Source organism: Orycteropus afer, unplaced genomic scaffold (assembly GCF_000298275.1).
Source record: "Orycteropus afer afer isolate SDZICR_OR568_19922 unplaced genomic scaffold, OryAfe1.0 scaffold00290, whole genome shotgun sequence".
NCBI lineage: Eukaryota > Metazoa > Chordata > Mammalia > Tubulidentata > Orycteropodidae > Orycteropus > Orycteropus afer.
Genome location: NW_006921877.1, coordinates 2862654 through 2884234, shown reverse-complemented (window position 1 = coordinate 2884234; position 21581 = coordinate 2862654). Strand labels below are relative to the sequence as shown.

At 38.2% G+C, this 21581-nt stretch overlaps 2 protein-coding genes across 2 annotated transcripts in view; both read right to left on the bottom strand.

The window, feature by feature from the left end:
* GOLPH3L (golgi phosphoprotein 3 like) overlaps nt 1–15186 on the bottom strand; it is a 63285-nt gene extending 48099 nt beyond the window's left edge. The window contains exons 1-2 of the mRNA XM_042782318.1: nt 15106–15186; nt 13855–14049 (exon numbers count right to left, since the gene is read on the bottom strand). Coding sequence (XP_042638252.1) covers nt 13855–14037 — 183 coding nt within the window. The 5' untranslated portion in view covers nt 14038–14049; nt 15106–15186. The remainder of the gene's footprint in view (nt 1–13854; nt 14050–15105) is intronic.
* A 2113-nt stretch (nt 15187–17299) lies between these two features.
* HORMAD1 (HORMA domain containing 1) overlaps nt 17300–21581 on the bottom strand; it is a 72419-nt gene continuing 68137 nt past the window's right edge. Inside the window, exons 13-14 of the mRNA XM_007950933.1 lie at nt 19450–19521; nt 17300–17380 (exon numbers count right to left, since the gene is read on the bottom strand). Of these exons, the coding sequence (XP_007949124.1) occupies nt 17300–17380; nt 19450–19521 (153 nt within the window). The remainder of the gene's footprint in view (nt 17381–19449; nt 19522–21581) is intronic.

The window sequence follows — 21581 nt, the reverse complement described above, 5'->3', positions numbered from 1 at the left end:
GTAGGGTTAGAGGAGGTCAGAACATGTGGCCTCCTTGTCGTTTTTGCAGCATGTAAGTGGCTAGTTCTGCCTAGCATTTACTTAAGGTCTCTGGATAGAAAATACGGTCTTTGCCTACAAGAAAATTACCATTTAGTTGAGAGTGAAAGACTAACAGAGGTTAAAAGCAAAACAATGACTACTATTTACTGAACATTTATATGTGTCAGACTCTGAATTATATATTTACTATAATTAAACCCACTGCCATTCCGTCATTTCCAACTCATAGCACACCATAGTACAGAGTAGAACTGTCCCATAGGGTTTCCAAGGCTGTAAATCTTTACCTCATCTGTTTCCTGAGGAGTTTAATTCTCATAACAGTACTGCTATTGTGAGCTATCAAGTGGATTCTGACTTATAGCTATTCTATCAGACAGATTAGAACTGCCTCATAGGGTTTCCTAGGCTGATCACCAGGTCTTTTCTCCCAGGCAATAGTTGGTAGGCTTGAACTCCCAACTTTTTGGCTAGCAGCTGAATGTTTAACCATTGTGCCACCAGAGCATATAAGAAAATTAGAAAATACAAAATGAATTAAGGACATTGAGAGGTATGATAAATGCAAGGCAATCTAGAGAATACAAAGGTCACTCAGATTTGTGATGGGCTTTGAAACAAAATGCAGAATTTATATTAAACAAACTATGGGAAGGTAAGGAGCTCTGGCAGTGTAGTGGGTAAGGCATTCGGCTGCTAATCCTGAAGTCAGCAGTGCAAATCCACTAGCTGCTCCTTGAGAGGAAGATGAGACAATCTACTTCCATTAAGATTTACAACCTTGGAAACCCAATGGGGGTCGCTATGAGTTGGAATTGACTCAATGGCAGTGAGGGTTTTTTTTTTTTTTTAAATACAGGGAAGGTAACATGGGAGGACTATATGAAAAAGACAAATGGTACTGGGGTGCTAAGTTCACTGGAGCAGTGAGAGATAAGGGTTGATAAAGTAGAGCCATCTGAGGCTTGAAAGCCAGGAAAACATTATTCTTTCTTCAAGAAGTTAATAATAATATACATTTACTCAATGGAATCAGATGAAAGCATTAAAAATGAGTGAATGTGTCTCTATTAATTGACATGAAATGTAATTTAAATGAAAAAGCAGGCTACAAAATAATTTGTTTGCTATGATTAGTTTTTTTTTTTTTTTAATTATGCATTGATGTAGCTATATGCTTAGAAAAAAGTCTGTAAGGACATATTTCAAAATTTTAACAGCAGTTGTCTCTAGGTGCTAAGATTATGAGTTATTTGCATTTTTGTCTTTACACATTTTTTTAAAAAACTGAGGTATAATTTACATAGAGTGAAATGCATGGACATTCAGTTGTTTTTGACAAATGCATATATCCATGTATCTTACACTCTTATCAAGATATAGAACACTTCTATCACTCCAGTTAAGTTCACTTGTATAGATCTTTATGTTTTCTCTGAACTTCTTAAAGGTAAAGGCTTACCTTGGAGGCATTGCAAGTTTGGTTCCAGACCATTGCAATAAGCAAATATCACAATAAAGTAAGTCACAAGAATTTTTTGGTTTCTCAGTGTATAAAAAAGTTATGCTTACATTATACTATAGTCTACTGAGTGTGTAACAGCATTATGAAAAAGTTTGAAATATTGTGAGAATTACCAATTACGTACCATAGAGACATGAAGTGAGTACATGTTGTTAGAAAAATGCCGCCGATAAACTTGCCTGAACATAGGGTTGTCACAACCTTCAACGTGTAAAAAATGTAGTATCTATGAAGTTCAATAGAATGAGGTATGCTTATATAAACATATTTTTACTCTTAAAATAATGAAAAATAATAAAGCTATTTTTTATATTCTTTTAAAGTCATAAAGCAACTAGTTTTTGAGTAACATTTTACAATTACTAGGCATTTTCATCCTCATTTTACATACAAAGAATGTGAGGCATTGGGAAATCAAAGTAACTTGTCTAAAGCCATATACATGATAGTGGAGCCAGAATCTGAAGCTCAAAATCTTAATTTGCATATGAGAGATAGTACTTAAAAAAAAGACAAAGCTTTCATTAAACTATTGATACCAGAAAAAGAGCACAGTGATTGACTCAGAGTGACTCCCTCCTTGTGTTTCCGAGTGGTTAGAGGCGGTATCTCTACAGATGTATCTCTATGGAAGTAGACTGCCCAATCTTCCTTCTGAGGAGTTGCTGGTGGATTTGAACCGCCAGCCTCCTGGTCAGCAGTCAAATGTCTTCAGCATTGCACCACCAGATCTCCAATTAACATATGTTGTTGTTGTTATGTGCTGTTGAGTTCAGACCCCACTCACAGCAACCTCTCCTTGGGTTTCCGAGGCGGTATCACTATACAAGTAGATTGTCTGAAGAGTGGCTAGTAGGTTTGAACCACCAGCCTTCTGGTTAGAATTAACATACAGAAACCTCAAAACCTTTGATTTAGAATTTTTTTCTATTTGTCATTCCTGTCTTAAATCTTTGGGACAGCTGTGAATAGTTGAGGGCAAACAGAGAAAGTAAACAGTAACCTCCAAGAAATTTCTTCCTTTCTGTTCTTATAGCACTTTTTTGTATTTGTATTTGTATACATACTCATAGCAATTATATATACTCACATATGGGTTAAGGAGCTCTGGTGGCATAGTACCTAAGGCATTTGACTGCTAACCAGGTTGGCAGTTCAAATCCACCAGCCACTCTGCTGAAGGAAGACTGGGCCATCTACTTTTGAAAATATTTACTGCCTTGGAAACCCAAAGTCAACTCGATAGCATTGAGGTGTTTTTTTTTTCCACTATATGGGTTGCTGCTGTTGTTGTTATGTGCCGTCGAGGCAGACCTGACTCACAGCGACCCCTCCATGGGTTTCCGAGGCCGTATCACTACAGAAGTAGATTGCCCAACCTTCCTTTCCAGGAGTGGCTTGTGGGTTTGAACTGTCAGCCTTCTGGTTAGCAGTCAAGTGCCTTAGGCACTACGCCACTGGTTGCTGTTAGTTGGAATCAACTCAAGGTAACTGGTTTTTAGTGTGGTGTAAAAATGGCAGCATGGACATCTGGTATCTTCTAACTTCACAAGGGGGGAAGAATCAGGAACAACAATCAGCCCAAGGCTGATTCCTGTGAAGCAGAGGTTAGACATACCTCTTCTCTCTGACCTTTTTACCAATTCTGACACCAACTGTCCCTCCCACGGAACTCTCTGCATCTCTGCTTGCTTTGATAATTTGTTGCAATGGGAACACAGAACTCACAGACCATACTCATAGTTATGAGATTTATTAGGGAAGTAACAGGTTACAATTCAGGATCAGAAACAAGTCAGGATACAGTTCTAGGTCAGGAAAGGTTCTTGGCTGTGCCAGCAGGCAGGCCTCTTTTGGGCTAAGGCCTGGCCTCTGCCCTCCTCGGGCAAGTGTTAGGAAGTGCTTTAGCTCCAGCAGTAAGTGCCCAGAGGTACTCTACTCTACCAGCAACCCTCCTGCCTGCAGGTTCTCAGTTCTGTAAAGGGTGGTGGGGACATAGTTACTTGTGATGAGTTACCACACTGGGTGGTGGATGACACCAAACCTAGCCTACCCTAGTGATGCCACTGCCTTAGTGGCCCTTCCCCTTGCAACACCAGCCTGCCTGTGATGGCCTTCAACCCTTGGATCATTTTGGTGTCAAGCCCCTCTGACAGTATCAGAGGTTGTGGTCTGCATCCCTTGAGTGACACTACTGGTGGCTTTTTGTCTCAACATCAATACTATAGATATTTTATGAGATAACAGTGTGCATTCGGTGGGTGGGGAGGAGAGGGAGAGGCTCTTAATGAAAGTGCTTAAACTGTTACAGTTAAAACAGAAGTTTGGTCTCCCAGTTTATTTCCTTTTATACCAATAGTAAATGATTCTTTAGGGTTATATGGCTAGGTGTAATGAAAAACAAAACAAAAGTTCTTCTTCTTTTTTTTTTTTTTACAGCCTCTGTTTAAAAGAAAGCAAATAAAACTTGATATACTTATGCTTCTGATGTACATGCCCCATTCACAATGGCAATAACTACTGACAAAAGATTTATTGTTCATTATGTGCAATCAGGAAACTGTAAGGCAAGACCAGGTAGTAACCTAAATTAGACTTTTAATCTAACATAAAATGTTCCAGGACTGAATCACTTTTGGAAAGCAGTAATTTTCTTCTTCTACAGTCTTCTATAAGTTCTGTACTGACTCATTTTGACTAACTTTTTCTCCTTTTAACTTACTGATTAGTTTGGTCCCTGGGTGGTGCAAATGATTTATGATTAGCTGCTAACCTAAAGGTGGCAGTTGGATCTCACCTAGTGACACAGAGGAAGAGAGGTCTAGTGAACTGCTTTTGTACAGATTACAGACAAGAAAACCCTATAAAGCAGTTTTATTCTGTTAACACACGAGGTTGCCATGAGTCAGAATAAACTTGACAGCAACAGGTTTTTTTTGTTTATTAATTAGTTCACTGAAATTTTTTTATCAACTTTAAAATAGCTTTTACTTGCCAGTTTCCCATTTCTAATAAATTATCAATAACTTGAAAAAGCATAGCATTAACACACTTTACAATTTAAAATAAAAGTTTTACCCAATCTGAATTACCATTTTTTTTCTATATGTATAAATAATGATATTGTTGGAAAGAAAGTATCTGACATGCATCCTTAGCAGCACTATTGATAATGAATTTTGGAATGTCAATCAACCAGTAAAACCAATGAATAGTGGTATATTCATATAACAAATACTCAAGGAATTACATTAAATTATATGCAACAACATGGATGAATCTCACAGATATGGTGAACAAAAGAATAGATACCAGTATTATCCCAATAATATAAAGTTTTAAAACAGCCCAAACTAAAATATATTGTTTAAGGATTGTTTTGGTTCTCTAAGGATGCACTCCACTCCTGTTTCTACATTTTAGGTATCTATCTGTCAGAGCAATACTCCAATCTTGGTACTAATTTCTGTTTTGGTCCTCTAACGGAAATACCATAAGTGGGTGGCTTTAACAAACAGGGCTTTACTCTCTTACAGTTTTGGAGGCTAGAAGTTTGAGTTCAAGTGCCAGCTCTAGGAGCTGGGTGAAAAAGCCCCTCAACGTTGGGCTTCAGCTCTGCCTCTTGCTCCTGGCCCACTGGAGCTGGAGGCATTTCTTCACTCAGGTACCTGCAGGCTGCTGGGGTAACAAGCCCAAGGTCAACAAATAAAATGGCACAGTCCCAACATTACCAAACAACACAGCAGGCCACTAGTTCAAGTCCAGAGACAGTCCCAAGATTGGCAGGAAATATGGCAGGCTGCTATATGAAGACTCAGTTACATGCAGGACCCAAGCACGTCAAAAAGATTAGAGACCTTTCTCAATGCTTCTCCTTATATACTAGAAGCAGACCACGTCCCTAAGGCAGCTACTCAACTGCTCCAGTAGATTCCACCACGAAGTTGATTACCAATCTCATCATGGGAATAACTACATCCAGCTGCCCAGCCACTCAACACCAGGCCCAGCCACATTGACACACAACTTAACTACCACAAGGATGTATGTTGTTGTTGTTGTTATGTGCCGTTGAGTCGGCCCCGACTCATAGCGACCCCTCCTTGGGTTTCCGAGGCAGTATCACTACGGAAGTAGGATTGCCCAACCTTCCTTCCGAGGAGTGGCTGGTGGGTTTGAACCGCCAGCCGTCTGGTTAGCAGGCAAGTGTCTTAGCCACTATGCTACAAGGATGTATACATATATTAAAACCAAGGGAGGTGGGGCAGTATATGATTAGCAAAGGGTTAAGGAGGTGGCCTCTAGCATGAAAACAATCTATTGGTGGTTGTTACATGAGTGTTTGCTTTGTAATTATTTGTTAAACTCCACACATGTGCTTTATACACTTTACCGGATATGTTATAGTTCACAATTTTACAAAGGTTATAAAACTAATAAAACATGTAAGTGGATGCGGAGTTAGTTCATTTGGTACTTAAATTTTAAAACATCTGAATTCATTTAAAGGAGATGGAATGCTTTCAGATATGTGTGGTTATTCTAGCTGCAACTCAATGAAATGATCACAAACACCCTGCTGATGTTCATTTTGCTTCGAACCCGTCTTGATTCATAGACTAACTCTTGTTCATATCATCTTCAGAATTTAGGTTCAGCAATCATGGGAGAAAGAGGGGCTGCTTATGCACAGGGAGACAGCTCGGGGGGCAGGAGTACATGGAGGGATGGACACTGGGAAGGGGTAACTATGGGGAGGAAGTGGGAGGGGAGCTGTTGCATTGTGATAAACTGTGGTCAATGTCATGAGACAAAGTGTATGTGAACTGCTGTATGGAAAGTGAATCTGCTCTGTATATCTTCACCCAAATCACAACTAAAAAAAAAAAAAAAAAATTAGGTTCAGAATTATTACTTCCCACAAAAGTCTTCCCTAACATCTTTCTTCTGTCCTTTCTTCCACTATGCCTCTTCCCACCACCTAGCTGAGAGTTAGGTGCTTTTCCTCTTGGTCTCTCAGTACCCAGAATACCAGAATATACATATATCACACTGTACTGCAATGGTCTAAGGAGCTCTGGTGATGTAGTGTGTAAGTCATTTGACTGCTAACCAGAAGGTTGGCAGTTCGAACTCACCAGCTGCTCCGCAGAAGGAAGATGGTCTACTGATTTTACTGATCCTGCTTCCAACTTCTCCAACCACCCTCATGCCACTAAACCACAAATGATCTCAAAAGCATAGAGTATTGTCTTTGTTCTTTTTCTATATCCATCACTTGACATACATGAGGCATTCAATACACTTTCGGTGACCAAATAAATGAAAGAAAATGTATTTTCAAAATCCTGATGGACAATATTTATTGCCAATTTTTATTCCAGTGAGATGTGAGGAATCTGATGAAAAGCTTTTATTTCACAGTTCATAGTAAATGTTCAATAAATGGTACTACTGGGGGAAGCTTTGCAAGGTAAAAAGAGGATTAAAAAGCACTATCCTCAAACTGAAAGGGTAAGAGGTTAAAAGATTATTCTCAAAAGCCAAAAGTGTTAATAGGTCCACTTCTCTTACAGACAACTTAATAACTTAATAATAAATATTCTAATAAATGTGAGGCTTTAAATATACTAGGAAATAAGCCCACGAGTCAAGAATATCTATATCAAAACTCTGAACAAAGGCAATAATGACAAACAGAATCTTGATTTTAACAGGAAATAAATCTAGTTTACTTTGGTCAGGCTGGTGTTTAAGTTTAATTTTCTCATTTGAGGTCAGTGTTATTGAACTTAGATACCATATGGTTTCAAATGTGCTTGAAAGATTAGACTATTCAAAATATATTTAATTTTTTGGTTGTTTTTACGACACAATGAAGCTTAGTTTTTTAAAATCTGGCTATGGAACCTATGGAGTCCCCAGGTTGTGCAAACTGTTAAAGCGTTTAGATGCTAACATAAAGTTTGGAGGTTGAAGTCCATCAAGAGGCATCTTAGAAGAAAGGCTTGATAACGTACTTCTGAAAAATTGGCCACTGAAAACTCAATGGAGCACAATTGTACTCTGACACACATGGGATCACCATGAGCTGGAAATGACTTGACAGCAACTGTGTTATTGGTGGCAGCTACTTCTCAGCTGAATCTTAAGGAAGGGATGACTTAATTTGGTGATTAAGTCACCAAAATCACTAATCACTTAACTGGTGATTTGAATATATGGCCTGCTGCCATTCCTTTCTAGGTCTGTAATTCTTGAAACACTAGTCTCTCTATTATTTTCTACTTACATGGTTTTTGAAATAGATAAAATTTCTTAAAAAAATGATAGTATTGAGTTCTAAACAGAGGATTTTATGGAAATATTCAGCAAAGAAGACTTTGTGATATTAAGTTTAACATTTAGGATTATTTGACATGGTACAAATCTTAAATCATGGACAAACTTACATACACATCAAAAAATACAAAGGATACAGAGCAAAATATCATCAAGTCCTTAATTTGGATATAAAAATTAAACAAGTTTTACTGTTTTTAATAGGCTGATCTTCTCTTTTACTTAAGAGTTTAAAAGTCTCTGCCTATGTGGTAGTTAAGGTTAATGTGTCATCTTGGCTGGGCCTGGTTTTGAGTGGCTGAGCAAGTGGATGTAGTTATTCCCCATGGTGAGATTGGTAATTAACTCCATGGTGGAATCTACTGCAGCAGCTGAGTAGCTGCTTTAGAGCTGTGGTCTGCTTCTGGTATATAAGAAGCAGATTTGAGAAAGGTCTCCAGTTTGTTGGCATGCTTGGGCCCTGCGTCCAGCTGAGTCTTCAGTCAGCAGCCTGCCACGCTCTGTCGATCTTGGGACTTTTAATGGACTTGAATCAACGGCCTGCCATGTGGTTTGGTAATATCAGGACTGTGCCTTTTCACTTGCTGACCCTGGGTTTGTCAGCCTCAGCAGCCAGTAGCTGCCAGAATGAAGAAAGCCTCCAGCTCAAGTGGGCCAGGGGCAAGAGGCAGAGCTGAAGCCCAAGGTCGAGGGGCTTTCACCCAGCCCCAAGAGCTCAGCACTTTAAACTCGGATTTCTAACCTCCAAAAATGTAAGAGATAAACCCCTGTTTGTTAAAGCCATCCCATTTGTGATCTATTACTGTCAGAGAGGCACTTGGTAACAAAATAGCCTGACACTCAAAATTCTCCACAATCTGGTCTGAATCTGATTTGGTAATTCTGAATCCCACTGCTCTTCAAGATTACCAGTGACTTCAGTCACATTGGTCTACTTAATCATCTCCTAAACTCATCAAGTTCATTATACTTTTGCGGTGCAATGAATTACTTTTCTAGCCATGGTCTTTGTGGTAGTTAAGGTTGTTTGTCAACTTGGATAGGCCTGTTTGAGTAGCTTGGCAACTGCTCGTAGTTATTCCCTATGACTGAGACTGGCAATCAACTCCATTTCCTTTCCTTTGGGAAAGGTCTTCAGCTGATGGCACACTTGAACCCTGCATGTAGCCGAGTCATTGTTCAGCAGTCTGTCATGCTCTGCTGATCTTGGGACTATCAGTGGACTTGAATTAATGGCCTGCATTGTGGTTTGGTAATATCAGGACTGTGCCTTTTCACTTGTTGACCTTAGGTTTGTCAGCTTCAGCAGCTAGCAGCTGCCTGAGTGGAGAGACATCTCTAGCTTCAGTGGGCTGGGAGCAAGAGACAGAGCTAAAGCCCAAGATTGAGGGGCTTTCATCCAACCCCTAGAACCTGGCACCTGGAACTTGGACTTCTAGCCTCCCAAACTGTAAGAGAATAAACTCCTGTTTCTTCAAGCATCCCGTTTGCAGTATATTCCTGTCAGAGTGTCACTAGATAACCAAAGCAGTCTTTGAGACTCCTACCAGGTGACTGGGAGCTCTGGTAGCATAGTGGCTAAGGCACTTGACTGCTAACCAGAGGCTGGTGGGTTTGAACCTTGGAAGGAAGATGGGACAATCTACTTCTGTAGTGATACTGCCTCGGAAACCCAAGGAGGGGTCACTATGAGTTGGGTCCGACTCGACCGCACATAACAACAACACCAGCAGTTGACTGAGTGGAACTATGCAAATGTAAGATGCTTGTGGCCTACCAGGCAATTGGACAGCTTGTGAGTAATATAAATAAAGTACATGATACCCTTGTGGGGGTAGGACCATGCAAATAAGGTGCATGGAATCCTAATGTTGGGATTGACTAGTTGTGTCATTCTGCTAGGCTTAAAATGAGCCCTCCTAGAGGCAGATGGGGGGCTCTCACTGCCATCAAGAGAGAAAAGCCAGAGGTGGAGTGGTGTGCATCCCTGAACCTGAGATCCCTGAGCTGGACCTACTTGGCAGAATGATGGCAGAGATGATTGGCAGAGACAATCCACAGAGACACGGTGGCAGCAGAACTAAGAGGCACGAGACAGAATGGCGGGCTTGCTGGGACATAGAGTAAGAAAGCTGAGTGCCTTCGGGCTGAAGTCTTGCTGGTGGAGTAGGGTGCACCCAGGTGCACCTATTGGCAGAGCCAAAAGAGCTTTGTAACACTTGCCCAAGTAAGGCAGAGGCTAGACCAAGAAGTCAAGGGTCAAAGAGGTGTGCCCGAATGCATAGCAGAGAGGACACTGTCCTGATCCAAGAATTATATCCTGAGAGCATTCCTGAATCCGAATTGTAACCTGTTACTTCCCTACTAAACCCCATAATCATGAGAACTGTCTGGGAGTTCTGTGCGGCCACTGCAAAGAATTACCAAACCCAGCAGTTAAGTGGTGAGTTCCATGGGAGAGATGGTTGGTGTCAGAGTTGGTAGAAAGGCTGGAGGGTGGTGGCATGTGTGCCTCATAAGAATAAACCTTGGGCTGCTGATGGTGATTCTGTCTCCCTCTTGTGAAGTTAGAGGAAATTAGATGATGCCACCTCTTTGTCCTTTTTGTACCTTTGCTCATCCTGGTTCCCTCAACCAGAATGTATTCCTTTCTCTCCATTTATGTTAATCCTACCCATCCTTAAAGGCCCAGTTTAAGTTTTACTACCTTCTATTCTTCCTCAGATTATTCCTAATTATGGTCATCTCTTCTTCCTCTAAACTCCCATGGCATGAATTGTTCTAACATGCAGCGATTTACTGCTTTTTTATTGTTTACATTAAAAAATTCTATTGTGAAATGTAACAGACATGCAGAAAAGTGCACAAAACAAAAATAAGCAATAGCTCAATGAGTTACTCCAAAGTGAATATTCAGAAAACTCTAGGTCCACAAACAGAAAACTAATGTAGGCCACTGAGAACATTCTGACTCATAGTGACAAAGTAGAACTGTCCCATAGGGTTTCCACAGCTGTAATCTTTACAGGAACAGACTGCCAGATGTTTTCTCTTGTAGAGTTGGTGGTGGGTTTGAACCACCAACTTTTGGTTAGCAGCTAAGTGCTTAACTATTGTGCCATAAGGGCTTCTTTAGAAAACTAGTACCCAGAAATCCTCCTCATGCTCCTTTATAAAAACAAACCTCTTCTCACCCCTACACAAAAGTAAACACTATCCTAACAACTACTGAAATTCCTTCCTTGGTTTTCTTTATGGTTTTACCACCTACATATGCAACCTCAAATCCTATAGTTTTGTTTTTTGAATTTTATATCAATGGAACCATACAACGTATATTTCTTTTGCGTCCGGCTTCCTTCGATAAATATGTGAGAATCATATAGGTTGTGTAAAAATGCTCATTATCACTGTGTATAGAAAATGTATATTCATTTAAATAAAAATGGACAATTCATTTTTATCCATTCTGCTGTTGATGGATGTTTGGGTTACTTAACTTTTAAAAAGTCAACAGGAAATAAATCATTCCTATTCCAAATCAAAGCAAACCAAATAGTTTTTCTTACTATACTCTTCTACAGTGACTATTCCTAGGCACTACATAAACATTTCAAACAAACATCTACACCTAATCTTCAGTGCTACTCTGACATTCAGTTTTGCTTTTTCATTTATTGACCTTTTATAAAACCAGAGCTTCAACTTTCTTGGCAAAAAGAAAGTCACATGCCTGGGAAAGACTTTCTAATATATCTGACTAGGCCAACTACATATGGTCATGTCTCTAAAATTATTAACCATACATAGTCTGTAACAGGTCTTACAAGTTCTGTTCAGGTTAGTAATTTGACATAAAAATAATAAAAAATAGTAAAGAAAGTAAAATGCAAATTCTAAGAAATAAGGGCATTCTCAAATTAGCAAAGTATGTAGAAGAGATATTCCCAGATGTATGTAGTGAATTCATTTCTAGCTAAGGAAAATTAGCAAAGCCAAATTTAGTATTTTTTTAAATATAAAGCAACATTTTAATTTTGTATTTTTTCAAAATTAATACCAGTAATAAATACACTTTTTTTTTGGTTAGGGTATTTACTAAAGACTTGCTTGGAAAGGAAGCAGATAGTTTCAAATACTACATTTATATACAAGTACTCCCTGGGTTACAAATGAGATCAGTTCCTAAGGTGTGTCTTTTAAGTTAAATTTGTAGATAAGTCAGAATAGGTGTACATGGTTCTTATTTAGCCTTACTTTAGGGCAAGAAAAGGGACTCTGGTGATGTAGTTGTTAAGGCATTTGGCTGCTAACCAAAAGGTTGGTGGTTTGAACCCACCAGTGCTTCATGGAAGAAAAATGAGACAATCTGCTTCCATAAAGATTTACTGCCTTGGAAATCCATTGGGGGTCGCTGTAAGTTGGAATTGACTCGATGGCAGTGAGTGTGATTTGCTTTTGGTTTAGTGCAAGAAAAGGCACAAAGCCTTTCCACTGATTTAAAAGCTGCATGTGCAGTAAGTGAAGGTGACTATGATGAAGAATTTGTTGTGAGTAGGGGTTGGTTCCAGTAGGGGTTGTTTCAAAGTATAAGCAAATTTACCAGGTTTTGAACTAGTTTATTCTGGTTTGGTCTCCTGCTGATCATTTGCATATTTCTACCCTGTTGTTGTTGTTATTTGCCATAGAGTCGGCCCCACTCATAGCGACCCCTCCTTGGGTTTCTGAGGCAGTATCACTACGGAAGTAGATTGCCCCATCTAGATATATTTAAAAAACCCAAAAACCTATAACTGTAAATTGATTGTGACTCAAAAGGACCCTATAGGACAGAGTAGAACTGCCCCTTAGGGTTTTCAAGGGTGTAAATCTTTATACAAGCAGACTGCCACATCTTTCTTCTGTGGAGTGGCTGGTGGGTTCATGCTGACCTTTTGGTTGGCAGCAGAGCACTTTAACCAGTGTGTCACCAGGGCTCCCTATCACAGATATATTAAATCAGAATCTACAGTTTAACAAGATCCCCTGGTGATTCTTATAGCATAAAATCTTGTTAAAATGTAGATTCTAATTTAGTATACCTAGAGTGGAAATGCAAATTCTCAGCAAGGGGTTGAACCAGAATGAACCAGTTTGAAGCCCTCAAATTTACGTTAACATTAAAGGGCTAGTATTAGTTGTCCCTAAGTCAGACCTTTGTGATCCGAGGACCCTTAAACTCTTTATGAGGGAAGAAAGTGATGTGAAACCAGACAGCAAAGGGGTAAATCACAGATGAAGGATAATGTATACCATAGCAGAAATGCCAAGAAAATCTTTGGTTACAGTTTGTCTGTTAGCACAAGATTACATTAAAGTAAATGTTCTAATAATAAGAAAAAAATTAGGAAGGGAAAACTGAAATCAATTTAAAAACATTTTCTAAAATTAAAATATTCCTCATCAATTATTGATATTTAAGCTTCTAGAGATTTACAGAATAAAAAGTTTATTTCTGCTATATATAAGAAATCTACCTGTCATTGATTTCTGTAAGAGAGGTAATCACCCTTATTCCTTTTCTTTTCATTAACAAGACTTTTTCTCCTCCAAAGTTCAAGAAGACTTCCAAGTATGAGCCCTTTTTCTTACTTTAATAAAAAAGAATTATTTCACTATCAATTCTCAGTTGAGAAATTGCAAATACAAAAACTTTACACCATGTTATCCTCTTTAGTATCCTCTAAAGTTTTGGAGCAACTTTTTAATTAAATTAGACCTCAAGTAATTATACTTCTGGATTTTACAATCCAAGTATCTGTTACCCCTTCAAACTCCTCCATCCCCAGGTAGCTAGAGCACAATTCTAATATAGCATTAACAAAAATATTTCATCAGATTAGTTTTTAAAAATATTCCAATATTTAAGAGTCTTTGACATAGTATAGCAAACCCAACTGTAGTACCTCTTTATCCTTTAGTCCCAGGAGCAATACTTCTTCCATAAGGGTGAGGCGGATATCCTTAGAGTCTCCAGGGTCTTCAATGTCTGGATTCCACTCTTGATTAGTGTCTTCCTCACTTTCCACTTTCTTTTCAGAGTTCTTGCCTCCTTCAGTGCGACGGGTCCGGTGAGTAAGAGTGGTCATTCTCACTTGTTTCTGGAGGGGGTTGTAAAAGAATATCTGTATATGTGCTTATGTATATAAATATACACCATAGATAGCACTGGCAATAGATCAAATCAGTAATTCTAAAGTCCAATAGAAATGATCATCTTTTAAGTCTCATTTTTTTTTGCATAATCTATAACCCGGGAGTGACTGTCCATAATTGTAACTCTTCTCTCACAAAATGGATCTCTAAGATTGGACAGCAAAATATTGTGAGCTTTTCAGCTGTAAAATGTATAATACTTGATATAAAATTTCTATAAACATTAAATAATACTATATTATAAAATACTCCAAAAAACAGAAAGTCAAAAAGGATGAGAAAAACTAAATAGGAATACATTTTCTAATATTTACTTCTCATATCCTAATGACTCATTTCATGCATTCACTTTGGAGATAACTAGTCTAGAGAATAGTACTCAGAAGAGCATATGTAGTAATTCCAGATAGCCAGGAAACTTTGCATCTCCAGACCTAACTAGTCATCTTGAAAGTACACTTATAGCTGCCAAGAAAGTGGATTGACAACAGAGTTAAAAGATCACCAAATCCTTTCCCAATTACAAAAAAAAGTATTGAAGCACACACACACCATGCACTACCATTTTTTAAAAAATCTAGTCAAACTTCACTAAACCATCTGTGATAAAATTTAAACTAACATTCTTAGATATCTAAATGTCAGTTTTTAAGATGACATACAATAATCTTAACAATTATTTAAGAGGGTGTCTTTTTTGAGGTCAGAAGAATGGCACTCCAGAGCCTGTGTGACTAGACTTTATTCTACTTTCTAGCAGTATTTCCCGTTACTCCCAACTATGCACTGCTGTCAACCCACGTCTCAAGCATGCCCATGTTTCTGCCTCTGCTCCTTTGTTCATGCTAGGGTAATCTCCCTTTTCCCTTCTTTATATTCTAACCATTCTTCAAAGGCCTACTGAAAACCTACTGTGAAGCGTTAAGTAACTACATTATGCTCCGTGGCCAGAATTGGTGTCTCTCTGGGCTGTACTTTCAGAGAATTTTATTTATACTTACTTCCTTTAAAGTATTTATTATAGTCTTTCTTTTGGTATGTCTGTCTCTCAACTGTAAACTTCTTGAGGGCAGAGATACTGTCTTCTTGTTTTTTTATTCTTGGTTTTTATATTCTCCATAGCAACTAGCACAGTATCTTTAGAGTTGTAACTGCTCAATAAACACATACTGATTAAAATGAAAACTTAGAAATTTATGTGAACATTTAAAATAGAAATACAAATAAAGTGACTTGTGAAAGATTCTTGTATAAGGACATATTTCAAATACAAGTTTTGGGAAGCAGGAAGAAGAGCGAAGGAGGAAGAGAGCGATGAAATAAATGCGCTGTGAATAGAACATATTTCTTAACCCAATCCAAGAAACTTCAAACCTTGGAGGGGGGCCGGGAGGGGGGCGTAAAAAAGAGAGATTCCCTTTGAGGAATTAATTCGCCCCAGATATTTACTAGTAAAAATCCTACTTGAAAAAACAACTGGTCAAAATAAAAACACAAAACTCTTCCTCTCCTCATAAAACAAGAAATTTAGAGGTTTTTACTATTTTGGACGTTAGAAAATGTATGTTCCCCCTTGCTTACCTGATATTATTCCTGGGTTACAGCTGGACGCAGACTGCCGCTTTCGCTATATTTTACAAGGGACACCTGTCCCCACCCCACCCCTCCCCGATCCTAGTGCGTGAAAAACTTCTCAGCCACGTAGAGAGCACAAACTTCCTGATCGTTCGATGAAGAGAAGGAATAACACATCAGCTTCCTCAGGATCTCTAGGCAACCTACCTTGGTGTTTCTTCATTGGGCCAATCAGAAACCACCAATGTTGAGTCCAGCCAATCGGAGCTTACGAGGGGAGGCTCTCCCTCGGCTATTGTGTTGTGATCCACACAAACACCACCAAATGGAGGCAGGTTTGGGTTCAACCTGACAGCTGGTCAATCCAATGAAGGAACCTTGGTTGAAGAGACGAAACAGGGCTGCGCTCCCCATCCCCATTACACCGGCCAATCAAAGCGTCCAGTGAGACAACACTGGCTATCGATCAACAAAGGCTTTCTGATGGTCAACCTCAGTGTAGCAGGTATGTTACGGTAGCCATGTATACTGGGACAATTAGGTGAGATGTGTTGGGATCCAAGCAATGATTCAATTAATAAATACTCATTTTAATATTGATTGTTTCTGACAGTAAGCTTACCCCTTATTGCCTGTTCCAGAAAAACCTGATGGGTCACTGGATAGACGTTTATTTGGTTTACATTAACTGTTTATTTGGGTTAAATGTCTGCCATGGAATGCACACCAACATTCAGTGTAGCGCTTATTACTGGCAAAGCTATGGGCAATGAATATGTTATAATATAGCTACTGCAAATGCAAGAGGCAGACAGACCAAGGTTTGAGTCTTGTTTTACTACAGGAAAGGAAATGCCTAGAACTAGGGCGCAGGTTTGCACTTAAAAGCACAGTATTTCACTTTATCATTCATACAAAAGTTCTAAGAAGTGTGCTCAACTCTTGCAAAGTAATAGCTACTGTAATGATCTAAAAATTAGTGCCTAAACGTTTTCTGCTAATTAAATAAAAATTAGTAGACATGAAAGAGTCTATATGCTGAACAATATTTTATTTACTAAAAATACCAGATTTAAAAAATTAGTCATATTTCTTCCCTGTTGTAAAAAAATGTTTGTTTTTTAAGCACCAATTTTTTTATTGGACATTATGCATTATCATGTTAATACACTATAATTAAAATACTGAAGAACATTGTTTTAATAACACAATGACAAACATAGCTACTTAAATGATGTAGTTTTAACATAAAAGTGAATCCCTACCAAATTTTAATAACATAATAAACATTATTTGTTTCAAAAAAATGCTTTAGAGGGCCTTAAAAGTTAATATATGCTTAAAGTGTCCACCAAAATGGAAGACAGATCAACACTAAGTAGACAATGAACTGAATCAATTATGACATTGGTACTTTTTGTCTTATTAAGAAATTTTCTTGTATTTGTCTCAGATAAGATTAAGGACTACAGTATGACAGCTAAGAACTTCATTTTAGTGCATGAACTGCTTAAGACTACATATAAATTTTCAGAGGTATGGAAAACACACCTTAAAATAATAATATAGCGATCTTTAGTTAATGTTGAGAAAAACTTTGCAAATATGCAGAAAACAATTTTATATATGTTCCTTTGGTTCACTAAACTTTCTCCTTTTTGGCATTGACTCTTGATTAGAAGAATCAAAGTGATGGAGGACCTGTTAAAAGAAAACATCTACTTAGATACTTTCCAGTTTAAATGTCTTTAATTTTAGATTTTTTTCTTGTCTCTGAAGTTTCTTTATTATTATTATACATAGCAGAATGATTTCCAATTAAGATAAGAATGCCTGGATTCTTTAAAAGTGGGGTAGAATTTATTATTAACATATATTTTCCAATGGCTGTTGAAAGTATGTACTTGCAAAATATAAGGTCTTTATTGTTGTTATGTGCCGTCAAGTCAGCCCTGACTCATAGTGACCCTTCCTTGGGTTTCCGAGGCAGTATCACTAGGGAAGTAGGATTGCCCAACCTTCCTTCCGAGGAATGGCTGGTGGATTTGAACCGCCAGCCTTCTGGTTAGCAGTCAAATGCTTTAGCCATTATGCTACCAAAGCTCCTAAGGTCTTTATTAGGGTTGTTACTGTTGTTGTTGTTGTTGTTATGTGCCATCGAGTCGGCCCCGACTCATAGCGACCCCTCCTTGGGTTTCCGAGGCAGTATCACTACGGAAGTAGGATTGCCCAACCTTCCTTCCGAGGAGTGGCTGGTGGGTACTAGGGTTGTTGAAATAGTTAAAAACATAGATTTAACATTATGTCCTCATAGTATTCAAATATTTGGGGAGTATGATAAAGGAAAAAAGATTAAACAATGAGCTACAAATAGAAAACATTCTGCTTTGGCACCATGTAAGATTCAAATCATGTCTTTCTTGTCTTTTTGGTACTCAGTAGTACCTGACAGCTATTAGAAATTCAATGCACATTTCTACATAAATGGAAGGATGAATTAGGGAACACCTAATAAAATTCCCTGGGTTACTGAATTTGGATTTGATAAAAAAAAACTCAAACTCATTAGGGATTACAAATTGGATTATGATTTTGCAGAATAAATCACGGCTTAATAATTGGGGAAAATTAACCTAAAATATTAACGGAATGCCAAGTAATTCCATTCCGTTGTTGTTGTTGTTGTTATATGCTGTCGAGTCGGCCCCGACTCATAGCGACCCCTCCTTGGGTTTCCGAGGCAGTATCACTACGGAAGTAGGATTGCCCAACCTTCCTTCCGAGAAGTGGCTGGTGGGTTTGAACCGCCAGCCTTCTGGCTAGCAGTCAAGTGCCTTAGGCACTATGCTACCAGAGCTCCTATTCCGTTCTTAGATTACGCAAATTGAAAATAATATTAACCAATTATATTTTTGAGATTGCCTCTTTAGCATTTAATTTTTTAAAATATTAAGGTTTGAATTCTCTAATTTTAACTTAGTAATAGTAAAAATTGTAGTCAGAAAAATAAATATGAATATTTATCTCAGAAATGCCAAATACATTATCTGTCACAGGTCTTAGGTCAGGAAAAGTTTTCTTTCCCCTGAGGTACTAGATGGAGGTGCCATATTTTAGGGAACACATGGATTTGGCAACTTACCTTGCTTCCACCATAGTTTTGGCTTCTAGAAAGCCCAGATAAAATTTGTGGCACAACTTTTTTTGTTGTTAGTTGCCATCAAAGTCGATTCTGACTCTTGATAACCCCATGTGTGCAGAGTAGAACTGCTCCACAGGGTTTTTGAAGGCTGTCAGCTTTCAGAAGCAGAACGTTTGGTCTGCCTTCCAAGGAGCCTCTCGGTGGGTTTGAATCCCCAACTTTTTGGCTAGTAGTCGAGTGCTTAACCATTTGTACCATCTGGACTCCAGTACAATTTAAGTTTTGTATTAACAAAATGGCCTGAATATTCCTGCACTGTAACTTTATCATTCTATTTATATTTTTCCTGACACTGATTTTCACTTTATAAATTCCTCTAACTACTTCAAATCATTTTGTGGAATAAGGTAGTAAATATTTACATGTAAAAAATTAATAAACCAACTTAGTGCATCTTATTTAAAAATCATCTAATTTTTAAGGACCAAATATATTTAAACAAGATTCGAGTAACAGAGCTCTGTATTATATCTAAGGATATTATATTTGTAAGTTTAATCATAATCTATATTGATAATATTCTGATATTTGCCATTTTTTTCAACATATACATTATTAGGAGACTTACTGTTTTCACTGATTCAGGATGACTTCTTTTCTTATTTTCTTTAGAAGGTTTTATTGGTTGATTTCCATTAACCTCCATAAAGATAAAATAATTACAAATTTGTTATATCTCAAAGAACAAACAATATTTGATTTTTCAACTTTATGCAACCATATGCAGTTTTTAAATGAATTACCTATCATATTATCCTCTAAAGGAAGTATTTCTTTTCTGACATTTTGAAATATCCTTTTCTCAAGGTCATATGGGAATATACCCATGTACATATATAGGTATGACTGGAGATATTTCCACATGTGTATTTGTAAATGCCGCATGTATACTCATATATGTAAAAGCACGTAGCACGGTCTTAGAAATGACTTGGACGTTGGAACTGAACTACTAGACTTGAAAGGTAAGAACCATAATTTCAGGGGGCATGTAAGTTAATTGGCAAAACATAGTTCATAAAGATAATGTTCTACATCCTAGTCTGGTGAGCAACATCTTGGGTCTTAAAAGCTTGTGAACAGCCAACTAAGAAGGAACTATTGGTCTCTTCTTGTCTGGAACAAAGTAGAATGAAGAAGACCAAAGACTCAGGGAAGCAATTAGTCCAAAGAACTAATGGCTCACATATACCATTGTTCTAACCTGAGGTCAGAATAACTAGATGCTGACCAGGACCATGACAGTAGATCCTGGTTAGAATGGGTAAAAAATATAGAACAAAATTCAGTTTCAAAAAAAGGAAGAAGACCAGCCTTACTGGTCTGAAATTGACTGGAGGAACCCCCAAGACTATTGCCCTAAGACAGCCTTCTAATTGGAACCTGGAAACATTCCTGGAGGCCAACTCTTAGCCAAATGATAGATGGATCTGTAAGATAAACAATACACCCTGTTGTGATGGTTAAGGTTGCATGTCAATTTGGCTGGGCCACAATTCTCAGTGGTTTGACAGTTATGACGTAGTCATCCCCAATGATAAGATATGATACAATGTAATCACCTTTATGATGAGATCTGCTGTGAGCAGCCCATCAGTTCAAAGGGAGTTAACCCAAGGGTGTGGGTGGCCTGCTTCTAACATATACAGACATTCTGGAAAAGTTCTCTGGCTTTTTGCTCAACCTAGATCCTGTATTTGGTTCGTCATCATCTGACCTCCAGTTCTTTGGACTTGAGCCAGCAGCCTGCCATCTTACCTGTTGATGTTGGATTTGTCAGCCTCTACAGCCCATTATCTAGCAGTTGCCATCTGACCTGCCAATATTGGGTTTGTCAGCCCCTGTAGCTATATGAGTCAGGAAAAGCCTCCAGCCTGACATCTGATCCACAGATTTGGAACTTGCCAGCTTCTAAAGCTGTGTAAGCCATTTCCCTGAGATAAATCTCTCTCTCAAAAAAAAAAAATAAAATAAAAACCACCCAAACTCACTGCTGTTGGGTCAATTGCATTGCGACTCACAGCAACCCTACCTTGGGTTTCCAAGGCAGTATCTCTATGGAAGTAGACTGCCCAACCTTCCTTCTGAGGAGTGGCTGGTGGGTTTGAACTGCCAGCCTTCTGGTTAGCAGTCAAGTGCTTCTCTCTCTCTCTCTCTCTAAGGTTTTATATACATGTTTCACAGGTTTTGCCTCTCTAGAAAACCTACCTTAAGACAGCCAGGAAGAATGTGCTCCTTAGAACAATCAATTATAGGAGACCAAAAGGGCAACATTTACCCAAAACCAAAGATGAGAAGGCAGAGAGGGCCAGGAAAACCAGATGAATGGAAACAGGTAACCAAGGAAGAAAGTGGGGGGAGTACTAACATATTGTGGAGATTGCAATCAATGTCACAGAACAATTTGTATATGAATTATTGATTGGAAAATTAATAAGCTATGTACATTTTCACCTAAGAACAATAAAATGCCCTTTTCAATGATTACATCATAGTATACATACTATTAAGTATTTTCATTTTCTTGCCCTTTCCTAACTGTAATTCAGTCATGTTTGTCAAAATCAAGACCACTATGGCTGAGAGTTCATAACCAAATACATGGACAGTTTAGAAATGAATTTATGTCCCCAAAGTATCTTAATGTTACATTACAAAGAAATATTGCCTAATAATATTTATTTATTATTTTTTCATTTT